The sequence below is a fragment of the Sorghum bicolor genome, chromosome 3, assembly GCF_000003195.3.
Source record: "Sorghum bicolor cultivar BTx623 chromosome 3, Sorghum_bicolor_NCBIv3, whole genome shotgun sequence".
In the NCBI taxonomy this organism is placed as follows: domain Eukaryota; kingdom Viridiplantae; phylum Streptophyta; class Magnoliopsida; order Poales; family Poaceae; genus Sorghum; species Sorghum bicolor.
Window position 1 is genome coordinate 69692950 of NC_012872.2, and position 22682 is coordinate 69715631.

Consider the following 22682-nt stretch of genomic DNA (forward strand, 5'->3'; position numbering starts at 1 on the left):
TCCAAGAGCTGATGTGGGCAGACTGAGCAAGGCCGGTATTTGGGTGCATCTGCCCCTGACGAAATGAAGAGTTATTATTGCCTGATGAGCAGGCCTGAGAGATATTGATTACCATATGTTTGGCCGCCCTGAACCGGTCGAAGTCAGTCACTTCTTGTGTAGTTAGTCACTTGGCCGCCCTTATTTGTCTTTTTAGCAAGCTTGGCTGGTTTGGGACGACACATTTGTTTGTCTACAGTCCGTGTCTGCTCCCTCTCAACATAAATACTCGTCGCAACTGATTTTTTTATCGATCTTTAACTTTAACCTGTATTGTTCTTATTAAACTGAAGTTGTTATAACCATGGTAATACGAAAATGATTCTAATGAAATATAAATTTGTTTTCTATATTTCTAAATTAAATATTTTAGAAACTATTGACAGCTGAAGCTTCAAAATTTTGATTGGATTTTGATCAAATCATCATCAAATATTAGTGACCGAGTAGAGTATATCATGTTCTCTGTTCTAATTGGTGTGTCCTATTTACTTATTTATTTGAGAAAGATATGTTGTGCCCATCATATCTCTCTGATTAATTGGAGTGTCATGTTTCTATATCTATATCTATAGAAAAGAAAAGAATATAAACACAACAGGTTGATCTAAAACCCATAGAACAGAGGTGATTCTCACTGCAAGCAATAGGAGTTAATTGTGTCAAAAATGTCATCTATCACATTTTGTCCCATCCCTCCTACCAAACAAAGACACTGCTACAGAAAGTCATCACCTTCGAGTCGGAACCCCTCATCACCACTAATTTTAGCCCTCGGTGGTGAAACGTCGAGAATGATGGCCATGGTCATTACAAGTCACAACTGTTTAAGAACTACGGTGTTGTTGTTAGATAGTACTATTAATTCTTATGTATACATTCTCTTAACGTACAGGTACCTAAACACATCTCTAAGGGCTTCGATTCTCTCGTCTTCATCGTCGGTTGGCATCTCTGGAAAGAGCGGAATTCAAGAACTTTCGATTTCAGGCTATCCAGTCCGCAGGAGGTTTTCCTCACCATCATGGAGGAGGCGCGGGTTTGGTTCCTCGCTGGCTACAAGCACCTGGGCCGCTTCGCTCCGTTCGCTTCTCCGTCGCACATTGCTCCCAATAATCAAATCATGTAATTTCTGGTTTTGTGCGCTGTGACTCGTGTCGGGGTTATGCCACCCTTTGGTAATTAGAGCTTTACTTCGGACTGTTGTAACTTTGACGCTCCCTTTCTACTTAATGAATCACGTGTCGTGTTGCCACGCTCGCGAAAAAAGGAATTCCATCTCTCTATCCACAATCGCAAGGCGTCCAACGACGTGAGGAGAGGCAAGACCTCTGTGCATGCCGCTCCGGCCAAGCGCGGGGCCACCTCCCCAGGGCTAGTTGGCACTAGCGCGACCACTCTGCCACCGACATGCAGGAGAAGGTGACGATGGCGTACCCTTATGTCGGAATCGACGCGACATTGAAGCAGAGATGTCAACGGTGAGCTGCGTCACGGGCAGAGCAAGAGATGTCCACCGCACAACCTCGATGACACCCCGACGGTTAATCACACGCTGGCACGCGGGTCCTATGTGGGCTTGCGACGGCCAACTTCATGACTGACACATGATGCTTTGGCTCTGCTTGCTCCTTAAACTAGGCCTTAGGCTTTAGTTCACCTTAGAGCAAGTATTATAGTGGGCTTTAAGCTGGCTAAATGCTAAGGTGAGGAGAGAAGAAAGTAGAGAGAAGAGAAACAGGCTGTAAGCTTAAAGCCAGCTTAGACACAAGAACCAAAGAAACTTTGTGTGAGAGAGAAGTGAACCATATATTAATAGTGAATAGCTAACTATTGTATAAGTGGGCTGGGAGAAGGCCGTAAGAAATCATACAGCCAGCAAGTGGGCTGCATTATTAAACTTGCTCTTAGGCTAGTGTCAATGCATGTTTCATAAAAGTGTCATACACATTAAATAGGGTGTCACATAAGCAAAATTGTTGATTTGGCAGAGTCATTAAATGAAGGAGTTTCATCAGATGAGAGAAGAGTTTTATTCCCATAAAACTCATATGGCTCAGTTATAAATTTATAGTCTTGGTAACCATGCCATGAAACTACGCATTGAAACTGACCTTAATACCCAAAAACTTTTTAAGATTTTTCGTCAAACCAAATCTTGCGGCATATACATAAAACATTAAATATAGATAAAAAATAACTAATTATATACGAGACGAATCTTTTAAGCCTAATTAGTCTATAGTTGAATAATAATTGCCACATAATAAAATAAAAGTGCTACAGTACTCAAATTTTTTTCACCTCCCTAACTAAAGCCTTAATAAGGCCTTGTATAGTTCCCTACCCGAAAATTTTTAGGTCCGTATAACATTTTTGTTTGTATTTGACAATTGTTGTTCAAAGATAGATTAACTAGACTTAAAAGATTCGTCTCGCAAATTATAGATAAATTATAAAATTATTTATTATTTATTTATATTTAATGTTTTATGCATGTTTCGAAAGATTCGATGTGTTAGATTTTGAATAGTTTTTGATATTTGTGTTGAAGTAAGAAAAAGCCTAAGCGGAGAATATTTGATGCAACCATTCGTTCAGTTATCTTCTAGAAGAATGATCCTGGTATAAAAACTGAGCCGGCACCGGCACTCGGCGTTCGGCAACCATTTCAAAATTCGAATTCTCCCCCCATTTGCCGTTCTGGAATTCCTTCTCCAGCAGTCTCCACTGCCGCCACCCCCACACCTAGCCTCCCTTCTCGCTCGAAATCACCACTCGATTCGATCGGAACTGCCGAATCCTAAACCCCATGAAGATCTCCGAGCTCTCCCCCGAGTACCGGATCTCCCAACTTTCCCCCGAGTACCGGCCGCCGCCGCCGCACGCCGCCCTCCTCACCGACCTCAACAGGATCGTCGCCGACGTCGAGGCGCTCGACGCCTCCGATTCCTCTTCCCTGGAGAAGCTCGCTGCCGATCTCCGCTGCCTCCTCACCAACCTCGCATCCGCCGCTTCCTCCTCCTCCTCCTCCTCAGGTCTCAACGGGGCGTTCAGGCTCAAGGTATGGAACCTCGCCTTCCGCCTCTGGAACGCGTGCGTCGACCGCGCCAACCACAACTTCCCTGCGAGGAGCCCCGAGGCCGCGGTTGCCGAGACGGAGATTCGGCAGGCGGCGCCGGAGCTCCTCCTCGTGGCTGGCCTCCCGGAAGGCGTCCCCAACGCCACTGCGAAGGCGGCGTCCCTTTTCCACCGCACCGGCCTGGTCTGGCTTGACCTCGGCCGCGCCGACCTCGCTTCCTCCTGCTTCGAGAAGGCCACGCCGCTGGTCTGCGCCGCTGACACGGAGGAGGATCGGGGCATCCTGCTGGACCTCAACCTCGCGCGCGCACGCGCGGCGTCGAGTCAGGGCAAGCACGCCCTCGCCGTCGCGTTGCTAAGCCGGTCCAAGCCCCTCGCCGCGGCGTCTTCTGAGGGGGTCAAAGCCCTCGCCGAGGCGTACCTCCTCCTCGGCAAGGCTGCTTTCGCCACAAAATCCCCGGATCCCACCATCCACGCGTCGACCCTCCTAACCGAAGCGCTTGATCTCTGCGAGAAGGCCGCGGCCTCCCCCTGCTGCGCCTCTCCGACGACCCCGAGATCCACTCCTGCAACCCCAAAGCTCCAAGCGATTAAGGATCAATGCCTCCGCTTCCTCGCCGCTGAGCGTCTCGAAGCCAACGACTACGAGGGCACCCTGCACTGTACCAGGGTCTCGAGAGCCTCACCGGGGCTGGGGAAGGAGCACTCCAGCATTGCGTTCATGGCGCTGCGTGCGTGTCTCAGTAGCGGGAAATTGGTGGATGCCGAGAGAGAGCTCGGTAGGCTCATGGCCAACGAGGAAGCGCCCGAATTCTTGTGCGTGTCGGCAGCCGAGCTGTACCTTGCCAGTGCGGGGCTGGATGCTGCACTTAAGGTGCTTGTTGCACTTGCTGCACGGTGCCGCGCCAGTGCTGCTGCTGCTGCAGTGAGGGTGTTGAAAACGGTGGTTCAAGGTGCAGGCGGCGGGGCTGGGCGTGCAAGAGCGATTGCTGAGCTCGTGTCAGATGAGAGGGTGGTTGCGCTGTTCAATGGCCCTGCTAACACCCATGAGCGTGACACAATGCATGCACTGCTATGGACATGGTTTGTATTCTCTTACACTACTGAACTCATATTCAGTAGTACTTCGTAAGAAAATGTGTGCACATACTGACGCTGGCATTTGTAATTTTGGACAGTGGCTCTGAGCATTTCCATGCAAAGAACTGCGAGGTTGGTGCGGATTTGATTGAGAGGTCGATGCTCTATGTTTCCCGTGACGAGGAAAGCAGATCCCGCCGTGCAAAATGCTTCCGAGTACTTTGCCTTTGCCATATGGCACTTGGTCATCTTGATCGAGCCCAAGAGTTCATAACTGAGGCTGAAAAGGTATTGATCTTTCTCCCCGTTGCCTTTTAGATGATATTGTGTGATGCTTTCTTATGCTTGATCCAATGCATACCTGCAGGTTGAACCCAATATCCACTGTGCCTTTCTGAAGGTAATGCCCTGTACACGCTGTCAGTTTTACAGGGCCTATTTTAGTTCTAGCACTTTTTACTAATACATATGCATTTTTCTAGTTTAAGATCCTTCTACACAAGAAGGAGGATGATGAGGCTATCAAGCTGATGAAGACCATGGTGGGCTATGTTGACTTCAACCCTCACTTCCTGACGCTCTCGATTCATGAAGCTATCGGCTGCAAGTCTTTTCGTGTGGCAGTTGCTTCGTTAACCTTCCTTCTAGGCCTCTACTCTGCTGGAAAGCCAATGCCAATGAGCGAGGCCACTGTCCTCCGCAACCTGATAGCCCTCCTCCTTCGTGAGCCAGGATCTGAGGCTGAGATTCTGAAGTACTCAAGACGTGCCAAGCTACGGATGGATGAGCTTGGTGTGGAAACTTTTTTGGGAAAGGGGACTGTAGGGCTGCGTGAACTGAATTGGTTTGCTGTCAGTTCATGGAATATGGCTTTAAAGGTGGTAAAAGAGAAGAAGTATGATTATTCCTCTGAATTCTTTGAGCTTGCAGCTGAATTTTTCAGCTCAAATAATGGGGAAGATGATGCTAACCTTGTCTTGATTTGCAAATCATTGATCATGAGTGTCAGTTGCATGCTCCAGGCTGAAGAACTAAACAAGTCTTCATTGTCAGACTCTGACCTTAAAAAGGGCATTGAGATGCTCAGAAGGGCTGGCAAGGTAAAATTGGAGCTTGCCAATTATCAAGAGTTGCTGATACCAGTGTGTTTGGATTTGTTTTTCTTGGACATTCTTTTGATTCATTTGTACTGATTTGCAGCTATTACCCTTGACTTTGCCTTCGGCTACGGTGACCTCTGATCAATTGGACCTTCCCTTTCTTCATACATTCAACTTCTACCAGCTTCTCAATAGACTGGACACTAGTGCACACTCTCAGCAACTCCAATTAGTCAAGAGCTTTGCAGCATCTAAAGCATGTACACCAGATCGTCTTCTCATACTTGGAGACATGGCCTTTGAAGGCACCCAACCAAACCTCCAGGTTGCTGAGTTTCTCCTGAAGGCCAGCATCAGTACTGCCCTTGCCTCTCACTCTCCAAACTATGGGGTAATCAGTGCTGCCCTCAGAAAGCTAGTATGCCTTTCTGGTCTCCAGGATTTCAGTGGTAGCATGAGTGATGCAGCCTATGATGTATTTCAACAAGCTTACCAGATTGTGGTTGGACTTAGAGATGGTGAGTATCCATTTGAGGAAGGGAGGTGGCTTGCAATAACTGCATGGAACAAGTCATATTTACCTGGGCGGCTTGGACAACATTCTGTTGCTAAAAAATGGATGAAGATGGGTCTAGATCTTGCTCGGCATTTTGACAGAATGAAGCTGTATATACCAGGGATGGAGGAATGCTTTGAGAAATTTCAGAAATTATCTGGTAAAGAACCTGATGAATGTAGCCAGCAAGATGGGGAACCAAGTACTAGCATGTCTGGTACTGGTAGTATGTCTCAACCTGTCCTAGTTTAGAAATTTATGAATGGTGGAATTTCATGGCTGGAGATAAATAGAACATTTGTTTGAACCATAAATACTGATATTCTTCATATGATTGATGTGCACTCAAATGCGCTTCCATTTTATGATGAAAATTTCTATGATTTGTAGAGAAGTATGTGGTTATTTTGTTGGCAGTATAAATGTCCCAGAATTTAAGTATGCTCATGTGTAAGGAAAAGTTAATTTTTGTCTTATATTGGGTGACTTTTCTGTAAGTATGATGATCTTTGTGTTGCCAGTGAGAGCGCCCCTCAATTTTAGTATGATCATGTGCCACACATATGTTAATTATTTGCGTTTAAATTTATTTTGACTGGAAACTGGTTTCTGAGGTGAGTTGTTTTTTTTGTTTTTTTTTTGGGGTGGGGGGTAAGTTAAGACAACTAGTGAACCCCGTAGGAAGCTGTTACAGTTCATTACCATAACATACAGATTTCATAGGCATTCAAATTATTGTGGGAGGAAATTGGACTGGAGAGGAGCAAAAAAGGACATGAAACATTCTACACAACCCTAAACCAACTATCTGACGTTCTTTTGCTAAATGTATAACAGGGGTAAGAGTGAATCCTTTTCTGTCAAGGAATGGCAGGTTTTCCTCTGTGAATACCCCTTTCCGTTTAGTTACAGACATTTATTGCCTTACACAAGGGCCAGGTTCTGATGGTGATGCACGACCATAACCTGCTAATGGTGCAGCAGCTACTCCTCTTTGGTTCAGCAAACACCTGAAGCGTGCCAATCTTGATGTGACAAATCTTGTGTCATTTGCAAGCTTCTCAATCGGAGTCCACAGTCTCTCTTCAAGGAAATGCAATGTAAGAGGATGGTGAGTCAAAAAACGTTCACACAGATGGCAGTGCAACAATGCATTCCTTGGCATAGCAGATGAGTATTTGTGAGGGGCATACAAATTTCATAGTACCATAGATTACGAGGTTGCTTGTTAACTCTGCTTCTGTTAGGGTGGACATGCCCTTAAATAATTTTTTGGTGTACATCAACTCAATTTCTATATAGAATCTACTGAAATTATGAAAGCAGTCATCTATCATTGTTCAGCAACATGCTAAATTGTGCGTCCCTTTGAGAATTTATTCTGTGCAGTATGCTCTTCTTTCTAATAAAACAATGTCATATATGAGCAGTGAGCATGCATATTTAATCTTTTCTGCTAGGAATTTTAATGACATATCTTACTATACTATATGAGAACATGAATATTGGAGATGTATATACTGGGTGGAATTTTATCATTCAAAGCATTCCATATTTCTGCTCAAAGTTAATTGATTGGAGTACTGTGTCACACTATATTTATGTCCCCTAAATAATAGGTGATTATAGCTTGCAATTAAGACTCTGGTTTGGATAATGTTTTGTCCATTAAATTTGAAATATATCAGGCATTAATCAGGACACTCAACCTTTTCAGTCACAGTCAGTTACCTGCAGCTGCTGCAGCACGTGGCCAAATTGTTTGCTGAATGTCTGAGGCATCAATTTCCTCACCCCACATGCAAACCTCACCACCAATGACCAGTTGATGCTGCTTTGTATCATTGATACCTTTTAGGGGCTCATTCATGTAAAATCCTTCCCATGAGGCATCCAAGTGATCCAGGTACCACTTATCCTGGTTGCTTACTATACACCTATGCCCCGCAGCAACCACTTTGGGTGCTACATCTTCTCCAAGCCTATTAATTTATGGGCAAAACTGCTAATTGTTAACTATTGGTAGCAGAAAAAAGAACCAGGATGAACATAGGAGTACAAATTGCATGAAAAATGTTAACTGAATCTGAAACCCTTTAAATAATTTATTTCTTCTTAATATAAAGTAGGTTCCTCCTAGGCTGGTCTTGTTTTTCATTTTATTTAAACCCTTTATTTCAATGAATATGTATAACCCTGAAATGTTATGCCCCTTCATGTTCTGAACAGCTGTAAACTCCAGGGAGAGCATCGCGTGAAGCTCAGAATCATTGTGCTATAGACGCAAGTAAAACCTTCCCCATGTTATAAATTAAGCAGAAAGTGAGTAAATACCAGTTATGCACCACGGTTCTAGGGTCCAATTTGTCTCCAAAACTGTTAAATGTCTCTTCCCTGTAAGCACGAAACGTTGTCTGTTAAATTTTTAATAGCTAGTAACTTACTGGAACCTGGAAAATTGTCGAATAGGGGGGGGGGGGGGGGTACCAGTTTATGATATCATAGCCATGTGATATCGCTATCTTTTGAGATCTTAATACAAAATCTCTGTATGCGTCTGATACATTCATATGGTTATTATTCAACCTATAAAAGGATTGTCTTGAATTAATTGACTTGTACAAGAACATGACCTATTTATGTTCTACTTATGCATAAAGTCATAAAAAAACATCAGGTTAGTTGTGAAATTGTAAGTTCACTGAGTGCATAGAAGTATACCATCCTTCAATATGGGGTGTTGTGGTCCAGCAGCCTGAAATTCAGAGAATAGAATGAATGTGTGATCTATAGATCTATTGTTTGGTCACTGTGCTATATCAGTTGTAAATGCAATTGTTCTTCTTACTTGTATTGACTTCATCACCGCCTAAGTGCACAAATTTGAACTTAAAAATCTTGCTAAAATCTGAAAGACAACATAAATTGTGAATGTTAAGACTGCTGTGTAGGATACTTGGATATTTACTTTTTTTCCAATAGTGAATTAGTGATTCAATGCAGATAATTTGTCCATTATAGGCATTCCCGATTTATAATAGCTTGACCTTTCATGCCATTCCCACAGACTAGGGATCATTTGAAATAACTAGCTTTGGAGCGACTTCAATTTTGTCAACAAAATTGTTAAGATGTACCACCTGAAAGAATGCCATTGATGACTTCAAATGTAAAGTTTTTACTGACATCAAGTGGTTCTCTGCAGCTTTCTGATGGCCATAATGATGGGTAACCGACACCCCTGAAAGGTATAATTTTCACAATTTCAGCCTTGCATTTTGTCATGTTAGTCAAATTGCACTTGTGAAATCTTGCAGATTATTTTTCATGACTTCAATACAAAACGGTTTTGCCCTCCAAATGATTTCATGTAACTTTGAAGCACATTGAACGTCTGAACATAATGAAATTTCTTACCATGAGCGAGCATGGCCAGGAACATCAATCTCCGCCAACACATTTACACCTCGCTTTTCAGCATACCTGCAAAGTGCATTTTGACCAATATACTCACTCTCAGTGAAGTTTTTTTTTAGTATGTTCCATCGTTTTGAAGGTAACTACCTCCAAATTTTCAATGCTTGTATAATATTGGTATTGTAAAGTATTGATAATGAAAATAGAACGCACCGTACAATGTCAATAGCATCAGACGTTGTATATCTCTCTGAATAAGAGTATGAACCGTTCCACAATTTGGGGTATGAAGGTATTTCAATGGGAAATGACTGCTCGTCCACGATATGCCAATGGAGAACATTCTGTGTGATGAAGGAAATAAAACAAGTAACAAGTAAGAAACTATTTAGCGAGCATAGACAGTTAAAATAAAAATTCAAACTTTTTCTTTCTTGTAACTTATGGGTCAAGCAATTAAAATTTAATGCAAATTCAAAATATCAAACTTACCAATTTGCTGTAAGCCATTGCATCAATCACTCCTTTGATTATCTTAACAGGGAGGTAATGTCTCGCAGTATCTGCAAGTAAGCTTAAATTAATGGTGTTTTGATCACTCACTGGACGCCCACATTGTTGACACTTGATATGTGTAAAAGGTGAAAATGCTGGTTCTAACCAATAAGCAATCCCCGGTAAGGAAATCTGGGTCTGTCGGTAATTATCCAAGGAGCAGAGTTGAGTCCAATGAGCCGTGATGTGAAATCAAAGTAACATAACTGACTAAATGTCTGCATTGATTAGAAAAATAGTGTTGGACTGCATGATTGTGAGGCATCTTTCTTACACTTATTACTTGTAACTCTATGAACCACATGAAGTACTTACCTGCAAGGCTTGAAGTGCTCCAAAAACAGTTTGAGCCTACAAAATATTGTAAGGTATCATCAATTCATACCTATTGAAGTGACTTGCATTGTGTATATAAATGCTAGGTGCATGTCTGCATTTGTTTCACTTTCTCTTGACTCTTCCCATTTCATAACATGTAGAACATAGATATGTTGTGGAGTATACATTTCATAGCGGAGTTGACATTACATGATACTTATTTACAGGCATAACTTGTGTTTTTCTTGTAACCGTCCATCTGGTGTATTATGTTAATTTGTATTTTAGAGATTTAATATGGAAAGGTCTATGCATGCTACAAAATATTCTGAAGGCTTGCATGGTGCAAACAAGTTCTGAATTCATCTTCAAGGAGGGAATAAGAGTAAGCTTCTAATGTATTTTTAGACAATGCAACTATACATTGAACTTTTTACTAACCTGGATCTGTGCATACAGTGGATCTCCTGTTGTTGGAACAGTTAAGTTGTATGACTCATCTGCCCCAAAGCTAAGCTGCAGAAGATGGAGAGTGCAAGGTATCAACATTTTTTTCTGAAGTAAAAGTATCAACATAAACAGATGTTGCAATCTGTAGATGAACTAAATAAATATACCAGATCAAGCAAGCAGATTACCTCATCTTCAGGTGTATGGACAACTATATTAACACAAGTGAGAACCGAAGAACTTGGGTTTGTTCCATCAACGACATGGTTCAGTGTGATCAAATCAACCATCCTCTGGAAGGCGTCCTTCAAGATTGATTTCTCATCAGAATAGGTGCTTCCCACCATGGACATTGTGATATCTTTCTTGATGTAGAGCTTCTGTGTTCCGTGGGACACCGACTGTGGCATCGGCCACAAGTCGATGTTGTCAGCAGCGATGCAGGATCCAATCGCCAGAAATGCAAGAAGCAGCCTCAGAGCTGGTGCCATCTTTGCAGAGTGGTTCGTATCCTTCTCTACAGAAGCTGCAAACACCTCTTAGAGTAAGAAAAGAATCAATGAGTTTTGAGTTTTGACAGGCATCCCGCAGCTACTATAGGTGAGACAATCTTTTCTTGGGCGAGCTCAAAGGCCCAGCCTCACCTCAGAGAAAAAGAAATGATGGGAAAAGAGAAGTCGCGAGGAAGAACGCAGCAATCTGCAAGCGCAAGGCAAGTACCTTTCTCTCTCTCTCTCTCTCTCTCTCTCTCTCTCTCTCTCTCTCTCTCTCTCTCTCTCTCTTCCTACACCTGTTTGGAAGAGAACCAATCGAAAGATTATTTGATTCCTATCTTAGGACAAAGACGAGCGACGAGGAGGTATATGAGGACTTGAGGAGGAGCGGCAGCATGACATTGCAGACCGGGGTCAAGGAGTGGTTAGATGGAGGGGAGAAAAGGCATGCACAGGCCCTGGTCTGGTGCACTTCGGTGACCCAAATCAGGTACGGATGGGTAGGTAGTCAGCTCAGCTCACAGATGCTAATTTTGGTAGCAACTCTGCTCCATATGATATACAGGACCAGTGTTTTCGCTATGTAGATATGTAGTAGTAGCGTATCATCATATATTAATACTATATTACACAAATGCTGTGCATACTTTTTCTTATATAAATATTGTACGTGCATAAACGGGCACGTTCTGCCTTTCCGTGCTAATATTTTTTTTGTTGCATGATATGAACCGGAGGTGCTGGCGAGATGGCGGGAGCTGGGAGGTGCCGCGGGTTGGGGCTAGTAAAAAAGCGTGACAAGGATCTGGTTGGTAGGTTGATCACAAGCTATTGCCCGTTGTCACTGTCCACCGAAGCGTCACGTTGCTGCGCTCACTCAGTTTGTTGGCCTTCCCCTTCGCCTGCTATTGGTTGATCTTCCTTTTCGAAAGATGTTGGCTAATACTCCTATAATGATGGTGCATGCAGGCAAAATGCCATTAATTTCTGTCTAACATTTCGAAAACAAATAGCTTGCAAGAACAAAGGTAACAGCAGGATTGAAGCTAGCTCCTCCAAAGTGGGATGGAACCTGAGGTAAGCCATTCTTGAGGAGTTGATACACGCAATTTACGTGCTGCTAGCGCTAGTATGACCTGCTGGCCGGGTGGTCTTGGACAGCGGGACCGAGTGCACACACTGTCACGGGTCACGGCACGCACGACACAAATCCAATTCCACTATCGTTCATCACTAAGGAATCCAGCGAACCATCAGCTACTCCCACAACTTTCCTTATTTGGAAATGATAATTTCCGCAACTTTCCATTTTTAGAAGGTAACTAAGTTATACATATATGTTATAGAACATAACTTATTTCTATAAATTATACTAAGAATTTGGTACAACACTTTGCAAAACTTATCACCATATGACTTATACCATATAACTTACAACTTATGCCAAAACTTTAAAACACAGAATTATAAAACATTTTTTTAATTTTTCTTTTGTCTTTTTTTCTCTTTTTATTTTTTATATAAGTCTATCAATTTTTTCTTTTTATATATGCTGTCAACCCTTATTTTATTTGGGCGATCGTTCACTTAGATTTGATGTAACAAAGATTCAAACTACCTCTCCTTCTAGCGGGCCTTTCCATAACCACCGCTGATGTCATAAAAAAGTAAAACATTTATTTTAAAATGCTAGATGTAAATTTTAACCATATAATTTGTAATTATTAACTTTCTGCACGTAACTTTTATGTCTAACTTTCTGTACGCAACTTTTATATCTAACTTTATACGTGTAAGTGTGTAACTAGTAGATATTAACTTATAATTATTATCTTTTATGTCTAACTTTTTGCAAAGCTATTTGATTTATTATGTTTTGTGCTTAACTTTCAGTTATTAACTTATATGTTAAAATTGGTTTAATTAAACTATATGCTTAAGTTTTAATTGTAACTTTTTTGAACGTTCGCTAAATTGTCTCGTCATAAATTATGTTGATAAACTTGTTCCATAAAATATTATAGATAAAAGTTATGCGTATAACTTTATCATGTAGTAAGTTATATGTATAAGTTATGTGTGTAACTTTGTCACAATGAAGGTATATGTTAAAGTCACGTATATGAGTTATACGTAAAAGTTTGTTCCATAAGTTATACGTAAAAGTTGTGAGAACAATTTTTCAAAAAAGAAAAGTAGCGAATTTTTTTTGCCTAAAATAGAAAACTTTCCAAAAATAGAAAATTGCGGGATTTTTTTTGCCAAAAAAGGAAAGTCGTGGGAGCTGTCTGATCGTTCGCTAGATTCAAATCTACTGAACGTTCACTGTTTAGTGAGTCCGCACGCACGAACTTGGACTGATCGGCTATCTCATTTTGGGCCGAGATATTATTGTTGCACAAAGTTGGGCTGAATTGGCACATGAGGTTAAAACTGGATCTTACCTGGCCCATTAGTGGTTAAACCTTTGACGCTACCTTATAGTTAGCGCAATTAGCAAATATATATACTCTACGTTTTCCAGTATATATATATGTTGAAAGATGGTGTCAAAAAGGTCTGCCATGATCACACAGTAGGTGATGGTGATCGGTTTTGGTGAACAGCGAAGCCAAACCAAGGTCTTGTTTGCTTGACCGAAGTAGTTGTTGAATTTGAAGGAACTCGAACGTGTGCCTAGGCTGGGTTGAGATGTGCCCAACCCACCACTGCTGAGAGTAGTCAAATTTGCTATCCTGCAACAGTCACATGACCAACCCAACACTCGTACTAGGTCATTGGACTGCTACTTCTACGATAAAGCATGCTCCTAGTTTCTACCTGCACAGGTTCGTTTCAGATAGTGAGGTCGTCAAAAGATGAATTGTCTAGCCAGTTTTTGCCGATGGTAGTAGAAAGCAATGCAAGGTCGATGAAACCTAATTGCCTGAGCCTCCAATCTTGATTCCAAATGCAGATAGACAGGTTGGTAACGGGGTAGCTTTGGTTTCGCTATTAATTCTTGAAACACTTTATGGAAGTGAGGCTATGTTTCGGTGTTCATTCACGAATTGTCTTGGAATGGGAAGGGCTTTGTTTCTTGATTTCTGTAGAGTTCAGCCAGTTTCAAACTCCACATGTCGATCGATGTCAGCCATTTTGTGAATTCTGGAGCTCTTTCCCCGAATGGTCTGCAATAATTTGCGTGAGCTGACGGTGGCGGAAATACGCCTAGTTGTCCACAAGTGCCAGAAATACGCCCCAAACTTTGACGTCTATTCGTGACGAGCTCCAACCTTCCAACCCTGCACCGCTTACGAATTCATGCATCCTTCAACAACTCAGTGACCATATTCAGCTCCAGCTAGCTCGCCATGCAAAGCGACGATGGCAGTTATAGTTTGGACAATGTGTTTGCTCGCCGCTACTACTAGTACTATCTATGTCTCGGCAGAAACAGGTTATGCACACATGGTAAGTGTCTGGCCTGCCATGAGTTGTTTCCAAGAACTCACCAAACCCATACTTTATTCACCCTCCCAATGGTCAATGCCGCATGTAAAAGTTTACTAACCAAACTGAATTCTCGTTTCCCAGGTTAGGTTTCTGAATCCTGAACTCAACTGCTTAGCTCCTACAATGCCTCTCAAGTTTGCGAGTTTATTAGGAACTAGGATGATATAGTCGAACATGGAAGACCTAAACGAGTAAATTTACAAGTTAATACACCAGAGATAGCACAGTCGTCGTAAATTTGGAGTTTAGGGACCGTGAGTCTGCGATGACACAATCGCAGAAGTTTAAAGACCACTGGTGCACTTTACTCTCTCAAATTCTCTCCCCTGCCTTTATTTTTCTAGAAGATGGACGCTCTCAAACTCTTCGCCCACTTTGATTCATTTCCAAATGTTACTACCCCCATGTTAACCAGAGGCGGCCGGTAGATATCACCACTATAAATACACGTGTACTAGCTAGCACATCGTCGAACTCGAAAACATACCTAACTATCACCTGTCAGCCTGCGGAATCACAAGTCGTCGCGTCCATCCGGAGGCTGGCGGGAACACACATACATACATGGCCATGGCCAAGCCCGTCCTGAGCTTGCTCGTGCACCTGCACGCCGCCCTCCTGTTCCTGCCCGACCCGGCCGGCGGCGCAGTGTACAACGTGCTGCGCTACGGCGCCCGCCCCGACGGCGCGACGGACGCGGCGGGCCCTTTCCTCCGCGCGTGGGCGGACGCCTGCCGCTCGCCCCGGCCGGCCACCGTGTACGTGCCGCCCGGCAGGTACCTGGTGCGGAGCGCCACGTTCACCGGGCCGTGCCACAGCAGCGCCGTGACGTTCGCCATCGCCGGCACGGTCGTCGCCCCCGCGCGCTACGGCGCGCGCGGCTCGTCGGGGCGGTGGATCACGTTCGAGAACATGGACGGCCTCGTCGTCTCCGGCGGCGGCACGCTGGACGGCCGCGGTAGGGCGCTCTGGGCCTGCAGACGGCGCGGCGGGCAGCGCGACTGTCCGAACCCCACGTCGGTACGTCGTCGTCGTCGTCGAAACTCGAAACCTGATGACAGCACAAGCTAATGTAATGCGACTAACTTGTCTCGCCGTGCTTGGTTGCTTGCTTGAGCGCATGCAGTCTCTGACGATCGCCAACTCGAGGAACGTGGTGGTAGCCGGCGTGCGGTCGGTGGACAGCGAGCTGTTCCACGTGGTGGTGCTGCAGTGCCACGGCGTGACGGTGCGCGGGGTGACGGTGGAGGCGCCGGCGGACAGCCCCAACACCGACGGGATCCACATGCACATGTCCAGCCATGTGTCGGTGTACGACGCCAGGATCAGCACCGGCGACGACTGCATTTCCATCGGCCCCGGGAACTCTCACCTCTGGATCGAGCGCGTCGCCTGCGGCCCCGGCCACGGCATCAGGTACGTCGTCGTCGTCTCGTTGCGTCAGCGCGATGCGCGGGGATTTGTCTGCATGAATGAGGCAGAAAATGCCCACGTTAGGAATTAAATCGATAAAATCAAAGCATGGGAAATGGAAGTTTGAGCTCTGGTTTATGGAAATCAATCCATAAACTGGTTTGACTGAAACGGCCTCGAAAGTTGAAAGATCTTCTTCAAGTCAGACGGTGGCAACGTTTTCGTGCATTAGTGGAAACAGACCTGACCTGGGTCCGCTTCATACGACTCTAGTTCGCATATACTCCTACTCGCATGCATGGCGTTTGGGTTTGTACCTAATCCATCCATCCACTAATAATATACATACTCTGCTTTGTGGCTTGTTCAACTATTAATTCTTAGCATTGGGAGCCTGGGCAAGCAGCAGGGCATGGAGGTGGAGGCGGTGCAGAACGTGACGGTGAAGACGACGTGGTTCACCGGCACCATGAACGGGCTGCGGATCAAGACGTGGGGCGGCTCCAAGCGCGGCTTCGTCACGGGCGTCACCTTCGCGGACTCCACCATGTCCGGCGTCGACAACCCCATCATCATCGACCAGAACTACTGCCCCGACAGCAGCGGCTGCCCCGGCGCCGGCAGGAGCTCCAGCATCAGGATCAGCGACGTGCGGTACGTGGGCATCCGGGGCTCGTCGGCGACGCCGGTGGCCGTCAACTTCGACTGCAGCCGGAGCAACCCCTGCAGCGGCATCAGCCTGCAGGACGTGGCGCTGACGTACCAGAACCGGCCCGCCGCCGCCAAGTCCTACTGCCGGAACGTGCAGGGGACCACGCTCGGCCTCGTGCTGCCCCCGAGCTGCCTCTGAATCATCTCATCAGACAATCGACCTTGCCTTGCCGGACACAGCATGTATCGTCACGTGTATATAGATGCATACGTCGAGTGTACTGTATTATGTACGGAGTACGTATGCAGCGAGTGCTTATACTACGCGAACATTACGAGCTTCTGACAGTAGATGATTATATAGTCGAACATCTGTTGGTTCTTTTTTAGTCCTTCACATTTTTTGCAGTATGATTATTAGATGAGTGGCTTTTTAGAAAAACAATAATTATATTATTGTGGTCTATATGTACAAGTTAAGCACTCAACAAAAGCTCTCAGAGCACAGTTCTAATTCTAACACCAAACTAAAGCTCTGTTCGTTGATTTGTTGTCCATTGTTGTAGGTTGTAGCCCTGCGGTCTCCAACACACTGCACGCTCATTTCACCTTTGGGCTTGTCGTTCTCCTTGTGTAGCATGATCTAAAACATATCTAGCAGATAGTCCTAAAAATGACATGTAAATAAGAATATAGTATTTTTTTCTTTTTAAAATCGAAAATCATGCCATTTTAATTAATTAAAAAACTAAAGAATTGTGCTTGCTCCTACACAAACTTGAAAGTACCACATGAAAGATCTAGATGAGTAGCAGAGGATGATCAAAATCTAAGTTTTGATGTCTACTAGTGTATCTTATTGTGTATGTATTTATTATAAGCGGCCGGCAATATGACAATAAGGGGCTGTTATGTGCCACATGAGTACTGCTTAATTAGTTTTCTTCGGGTTGGGCTAAATCTAATTGATTCCACTACCAGAAGCATAGTTGACCAAGCATTAGCCCACCTTTCCTTAATATTTTTTCCCCTTTATGCGCTCTTCCTTACACTATTGGTGGAGCAATTTCTATATGGTCATCGGGCCGGCGTTTCTTTAAGGGTCTATTTGGATCCGCTAGTGCTAACAGTTAGAGCAAGGACTCTTTATATATTTTCTAATATACAAAAATAGAGATTTATTTGATGAACAGAAAATGCCTATAGGGATCTTTAAATATAGACAACACCTATTCCTGATTTTTTGCTAGTGAAAGATGGTGAGCAAGGATGGCTCTATAGAGTATGCACATTATATAGAAAAGTTGATAGAGAGTACAAAGATATAGGAAGCGATATTTTACTTAAATGACTTCCCAAATGATGATTTTGAGAGTAAATTTTAGAAAGACTTTTGAAGATGCTCGTAGCATCTAAAATTAGTACTAGTGGATCTAAACATACTTGTTATTAGACCAACTAATTATTAGCTAAAGAGTTGATAACTAGTGGAGTATGTTTAAAAGGTGCCAACTATATCTACTATGAACATATTAGTACTAATTGATTCAAATAGACCCTTACTCGAATAGAACATTTCCCCAACACCTAGAACATGCTTATGTTATAGATGCATCCTTATAAGTATTTTTTTCATCTGTCCGCCTCGGAGCTCCCACTTCAAGATTTTCTTCTACATTTTCCTTAATTTCGAGACTTATTTGTAGTGCTTCCTTTGAACTCATTATTATTGCCTTTTAATATATTTATTTAGTAGGGGCTCTTTGCCCCTCTTGTTCCCTTAAAACTAATTTGTTATATATCGGTAAATATTTGTTTTACTTATATAGTTCAGCGCAAACACTCATATACATGCATGCACATTCATCTCTATCGTAGGTAAAGCTAGCTTAAAACCTATGATGATACAAAATATTCACAACTCTATACGTTCAACTATTTTATATGTTCAGAATAAGGTATTTACTAATGATTGTGTTTTTTTGCCTGGTGCCATTGCACCACACACACAAGTCGGCTTCACTCATATTCCTATGAATACATACATACATACACACACTGGCGAATCTAGACCAGATGATTATCGGGGTCTTGTCTATAAATAGATGGGGTCGTCATTAGGAACTTTTAAGAAAATGTGAGCAAGTGGAGAACTAAAGTCAAAGCAAATAAATTCTACCATAAGAAATCTAACTAGCTAAACTAAACTCAGCACATGCTCCTTAGTAATGTCTAATAAAGCTGCCCCCTTCGAAAAGAGAACATGGTATGGCTAACACAACGGAAAAAAGAAACAGTCATTGAGAAAGCAAAATAAGTAAAGATAAGTTGGTATTTTTCAATCTAGGGCCTTGTTTAGTTCCCGAAAAATTTTGCAAAATTTTTCAGATTCCCCGTCACATCGAATCTTTAGACGTATGCATGAAGTATTAAATATAGATAAAAATTTAAACTAATTGCACAGTTTGGTCGGAATTGACGAGACGAATCTTTTGAGTCTAGTTAGTATATAATTGGACAATATTTGTCAAATACAAACGAAAGTGCTACTATTCCTATTTTGCAAAAAAATTTGGAAGTAAACAAGGCCCGGTGGAACGAAGGAACTACGGCTCATTAGTGAGGTAAATGTGCTACACTGATACTGTAGTTACTGTATAGAATATCAAATCTTATAAGAACTGCTCCTGTAGAGTAGACATTCATGCTGTGACTGTATGCAGTCGTGTTCGTGGATCGTGGACCACAAATTTTCTAAGCTTGGGCCGGTCTAATGAACATGCACTCAGGCCCATAATATGATTGTTCGCCGTGGCGTCGCACTTTCGAGGCCCGTGAAATATAAGGAGGCCCAATACCCTTGCCGAGGCCAGCTTTATCCAGCGGCCCGACACTGAGCCATGCCGTGCACCGCAGACCCACGACGTCGTACATGTCGAGAAGAAGCAAAAGGTACATCTGATGATATTGAGAAACTTCAATTTGTCTCGTTGAAAAGGGCAAATTTTATGGTTTTAAAAGTTTCTGAAGTATAAAAATCGGTTTTATAGTCTAGAAATGCATGTTTTCTAATTCATCAAAAAGATAAATTACACAATAGTTGAAAGAGACGAGATGGACTTTTTTTCCTAAACTAGTTGTCCTGTTTTTTTTAACTCTCATCAAGACACATATAGTATTAAATATACATTATTTATAAAATTAAAAATATAGTTAGAAAATAATTTATGAGATGAATTTTTTAAATTTCATAGTTTATAATTAGATACTAATTATTAAATATAACGGTTAAATTTTAACACCCCATCCAAACATCCTCTAGAAGAAAAGTACACAAGCAGTCAGCACGCATCGCAAATTCGCAATCGCAACCCAAACGTGCCGTGGAACCCATCGGCGACACCGAGGCGCGGGCCGTTCCGCTGTCCAAACGCGCGCCGCGACGCGCACCTACCCACCTCTGCGGCCCTGCGTTCGCGCACAAAATCCTTCTTGGTCCGCACAGGAAACTTCCGGCAGAACGCAGAAGAACGTGGCGGACCAAACTGACGTGCTCCCGGGCGGGCGGGCGGGCGGCGACGGCGGCGGAGGCGGCATGGAGCAAGAGCCGAAGGCGGTGGCGAGGAACAGGAAGGTGGTGCTGCGCGGGTACATCGACCGCGCGCCAAGGGAGGACGACATGGAGCTCGTCGACGGCGGCGCCCTGGAGCTGCGCGTCCCCGAGTGCGCCGGCGGCGGCCCCGCGGTGCTGGTGAAGAACCTCTACCTCTCCTGTGACCCCTACATGCGCGGCAGGATGCGGGACTTCCAGGGCTCCTATATTCCGCCCTTCAAGCCTGGATCAGTGAGCTTCCCTCGTTTTCTTTTTTTTTCCCCCATTTTTTGGAGCTTGGGCTCTTTGGTTAGTTGCTGAAGCCGCAAGCTGCGAAGTGGGAGTGGACGATTTGTGCGCTGATTGAGCAATTCCTTGATCTGTGAAGCCTATTGAAGGGTTTGGTGTGGGGAGGGTGGTCGACTCCACTTATCCAGGACTTAGTGCTGGTGACATTGTTTCCGGGATGACTGGCTGGGAGGACTACAGTCTGATCACCAAGCCTGAACAACTCACGAAGATTCAGCAAAGCGACATACCACTCTCTTATCATCTGGGCCTTCTTGGTTAGTTCCTACTTATGTTTTTTGTTTCAATTTTTTTCATCTCTGTATTCTAAAGCATAGAAGACACAAATTATATGAAGTACCAAAACACGATAGGCTGTTGAGCAGCAGCAATGGTATGAACCTTTTTTCTTTTTGTTTGAAAGACTTAACTGTTGGAAACACTGACCTTGGCTGAACAAATTTATTGCCTATAAGGGGCAATAAAAGGACATGATCAAATAATTCAATGTTTGAACACATACATGGAGTACTAAATATAGACTATTTACGATACTAAAAACACAGCTAGAGAGTAATTTGCTAGACGAATCTTTTAAGCCTAATTAGCCCATGATTGGACAATAATTGTCAACAGTACATGTTAAACTTTAACACCCCCAACCAAACACCCCCATAGACATAATGCTGTGACAAGCACACCAAAGGTTCAGGGTTGTGCACTTGTGTGATTGAAAGAAATGGGAAACCGTACCCTTGGTTGACAGATACTGGAATGAAAATGATGTTTCTCTCTATGCGAGTTATTGTTTAATCCACTAAGCTTATGTCTCTTATTACGTGCTTCCTCCATATATAGGCATGCCTGGTTTTACAGCTTACGTTGGATTCTATGAGATTTGTTCACCAAAGAAAGGGGAGTTTGTTTTTGTTTCTGCTGCATCTGGAGCAGTTGGGCAAATTGTTGGTCAACTTGCAAAGCTCCATGGCTGCTATGTTGTGGGAAGCGCTGGAACAAATCAGAAGGTACTCACTCATGCTAGTACTTCATCCATACCTTACCTTACCTGCATGCATTGCCCATATAGATATAGTTGTATCATACAGGGTGCGCAATATCTTTCAGGTTGAGCTCCTAAAGGAAAAATTCGGATTTGATGCAGCTTTCAACTACAAGGAAGAGCCTGACTTGACTGCTGCCTTAAAAAGGTCAGATTTTCTTCAGGGAAAAACCATACAAAACTAATTTAGCTTGCAGGAAAAATTGATGAACCAAACTTGGATCATACTGAAATTGATGAACCTTTTGGTGGATATAAACTTTTTGCAAACTAACGACAACGACCTTAAGTTTTTCCAAAAAAAATGACGACGACCTTATGCAAAAGATCTATGTACCTAGGATGGACATACTATTCTTGAACATAATAGGGCATTGTATCATTATTACTAAAATGGTGGAACTATCGATGTAACCTCTATCTGCACATGTTTTTCAGTCATGTGTCAAGTAAAGTTGACAAATAATCCATCCAGATCATATTATTACGCTGTGATCTTGATGTAAAAATGCATGTTTTCCTATATGTAGGTACTTCCCTGAAGGCATAGACATCTACTTTGAGAACGTAGGTGGGCCGATGCTTGATGCTGTACTACTCAACATGCGAGTACATGGCCGCATTGCAGTGTGTGGTATGGTTTCCCAGCATGGGGTAACTGCTCCTGCTGGGATCCACAACCTGTTCTCCTTCATAAGCAAGAGGATAGAGATGAAGGGATTCATCCAGAGTGATTACGTACACCTGTTCCCACAGTTCGTGGATGACATCACCAAGCATTACAGAGATGGGAAGATTGTGTATGTGGAAGATGTGAGTATTGGGCTGGAGAGCGGACCAGCTGCCTTTGTTGGTCTGTTCAGTGGTAAAAATGTTGGCAAGCAGGTTGTGCGTGTGTCTCAAGATTGAGACCGTCTACATTCTAGTCAATATTAGATGAGCATTGTAATATTAGAACCTCTGTTGCATTGAACAATAAAGAGAAGCCTCATCTTGTTGGATGACATCCTCTGTTGGAAGCCTGATCTTGTTCAGAGTTTACCTTCTCTCTCTCTTTTTTTTTTTTTGCTCCAATTGTTGGGTGTATGTTCGC

At 43.3% G+C, this 22682-nt stretch overlaps 4 protein-coding genes and 1 long non-coding RNA gene across 7 annotated transcripts; 4 read left to right on the forward strand and 1 right to left on the reverse strand.

The window, feature by feature from the left end:
• On the forward strand, positions 2702 to 6376 carry LOC8062461 (TPR repeat-containing protein ZIP4). The gene is made up of 5 exons (XM_021457954.1): positions 2702 to 4203; positions 4299 to 4488; positions 4568 to 4600; positions 4683 to 5300; positions 5401 to 6376. Exons 1-5 carry the CDS (start codon positions 2852 to 2854, stop codon positions 6106 to 6108), a joined length of 2901 nt encoding a protein of 966 aa, XP_021313629.1. The 5' UTR covers positions 2702 to 2851; the 3' UTR covers positions 6109 to 6376.
• Positions 6535 to 11420, reverse strand: LOC110434167 (beta-hexosaminidase 3-like). Of its 3 annotated transcripts, none has more exons than XM_021457957.1 (15): positions 11317 to 11420; positions 10785 to 11122; positions 10588 to 10662; positions 10144 to 10179; positions 9935 to 10046; positions 9766 to 9836; positions 9487 to 9617; positions 9274 to 9339; positions 8997 to 9097; positions 8705 to 8764; positions 8578 to 8611; positions 8344 to 8442; positions 8191 to 8250; positions 7588 to 7838; positions 6535 to 6939 (listed from the first exon to the last, which is right to left on the reverse strand). In XM_021457957.1, exons 2-15 carry the CDS (start codon positions 11085 to 11087, stop codon positions 6773 to 6775), a joined length of 1566 nt encoding a protein of 521 aa, XP_021313632.1. In that variant the 5' UTR covers positions 11088 to 11122; positions 11317 to 11420; the 3' UTR covers positions 6535 to 6772. The 3 variants fall into 3 exon arrangements, with proteins under 3 accessions (XP_021313632.1, XP_021313630.1, XP_021313631.1); XM_021457955.1 differs by having other exon boundaries at positions 10785 to 11134; positions 11241 to 11384; XM_021457956.1 differs by having other exon boundaries at positions 11241 to 11382.
• On the forward strand, positions 11499 to 12085 carry LOC110434168. Its single transcript, XR_002451641.1, has 2 exons — positions 11499 to 11580; positions 11828 to 12085. It is a non-coding gene; the product is annotated as an uncharacterized LOC110434168 (long non-coding RNA).
• LOC8078659 (polygalacturonase) lies at positions 15079 to 17124 on the forward strand. Its single transcript, XM_002456722.2, has 3 exons — positions 15079 to 15605; positions 15712 to 16001; positions 16383 to 17124. Exons 1-3 carry the CDS (start codon positions 15150 to 15152, stop codon positions 16846 to 16848), a joined length of 1212 nt encoding a protein of 403 aa, XP_002456767.1. The 5' UTR covers positions 15079 to 15149; the 3' UTR covers positions 16849 to 17124.
• On the forward strand, positions 20074 to 22656 carry LOC8078660 (2-alkenal reductase (NADP(+)-dependent)). The gene is made up of 5 exons (XM_002456723.2): positions 20074 to 20493; positions 20630 to 20807; positions 21388 to 21554; positions 21655 to 21737; positions 22120 to 22656. Exons 1-5 carry the CDS (start codon positions 20245 to 20247, stop codon positions 22496 to 22498), a joined length of 1056 nt encoding a protein of 351 aa, XP_002456768.1. The 5' UTR covers positions 20074 to 20244; the 3' UTR covers positions 22499 to 22656.

Bases quoted from the DNA above. Each gene is read 5' to 3' on its own strand.
- LOC8078659 (XM_002456722.2), top strand. From the start codon at position 15,150: ATGGCCATGGCCAAGCCCGTCCTGAGCTTGCTCGTGCACCTGCACGCC. The intron at 15,606-15,711 runs GTACGTCGTCGT...GAGCGCATGCAG, and splicing joins ACTGTCCGAACCCCACGTCG to TCTCTGACGATCGCCAACTC. The intron at 16,002-16,382 runs GTACGTCGTCGT...ATTAATTCTTAG, and splicing joins GGCCCCGGCCACGGCATCAG to CATTGGGAGCCTGGGCAAGC.
- LOC8078660 (XM_002456723.2), top strand. From the start codon at position 20,245: ATGGAGCAAGAGCCGAAGGCGGTGGCGAGGAACAGGAAGGTGGTGCTG. The intron at 20,808-21,387 runs GTTAGTTCCTAC...CTCCATATATAG, and splicing joins TTATCATCTGGGCCTTCTTG to GCATGCCTGGTTTTACAGCT. The intron at 21,555-21,654 runs GTACTCACTCAT...AATATCTTTCAG, and splicing joins GCGCTGGAACAAATCAGAAG to GTTGAGCTCCTAAAGGAAAA.
- LOC110434167 (XM_021457957.1), bottom strand. From the start codon at position 11,087: ATGGCACCAGCTCTGAGGCTGCTTCTTGCATTTCTGGCGATTGGATCC. The intron at 9,098-9,273 runs GTAAGAAATTTC...TATACCTTTCAG, and splicing joins CCTGGCCATGCTCGCTCATG to GGGTGTCGGTTACCCATCAT. The intron at 8,443-8,577 runs GTATACTTCTAT...ATCCTTTTATAG, and splicing joins ACACCCCATATTGAAGGATG to GTTGAATAATAACCATATGA.
- LOC8062461 (XM_021457954.1), top strand. From the start codon at position 2,852: ATGAAGATCTCCGAGCTCTCCCCCGAGTACCGGATCTCCCAACTTTCC. The intron at 4,204-4,298 runs GTTTGTATTCTC...AATTTTGGACAG, and splicing joins CATGCACTGCTATGGACATG to TGGCTCTGAGCATTTCCATG. The intron at 4,489-4,567 runs GTATTGATCTTT...GCATACCTGCAG, and splicing joins TCATAACTGAGGCTGAAAAG to GTTGAACCCAATATCCACTG.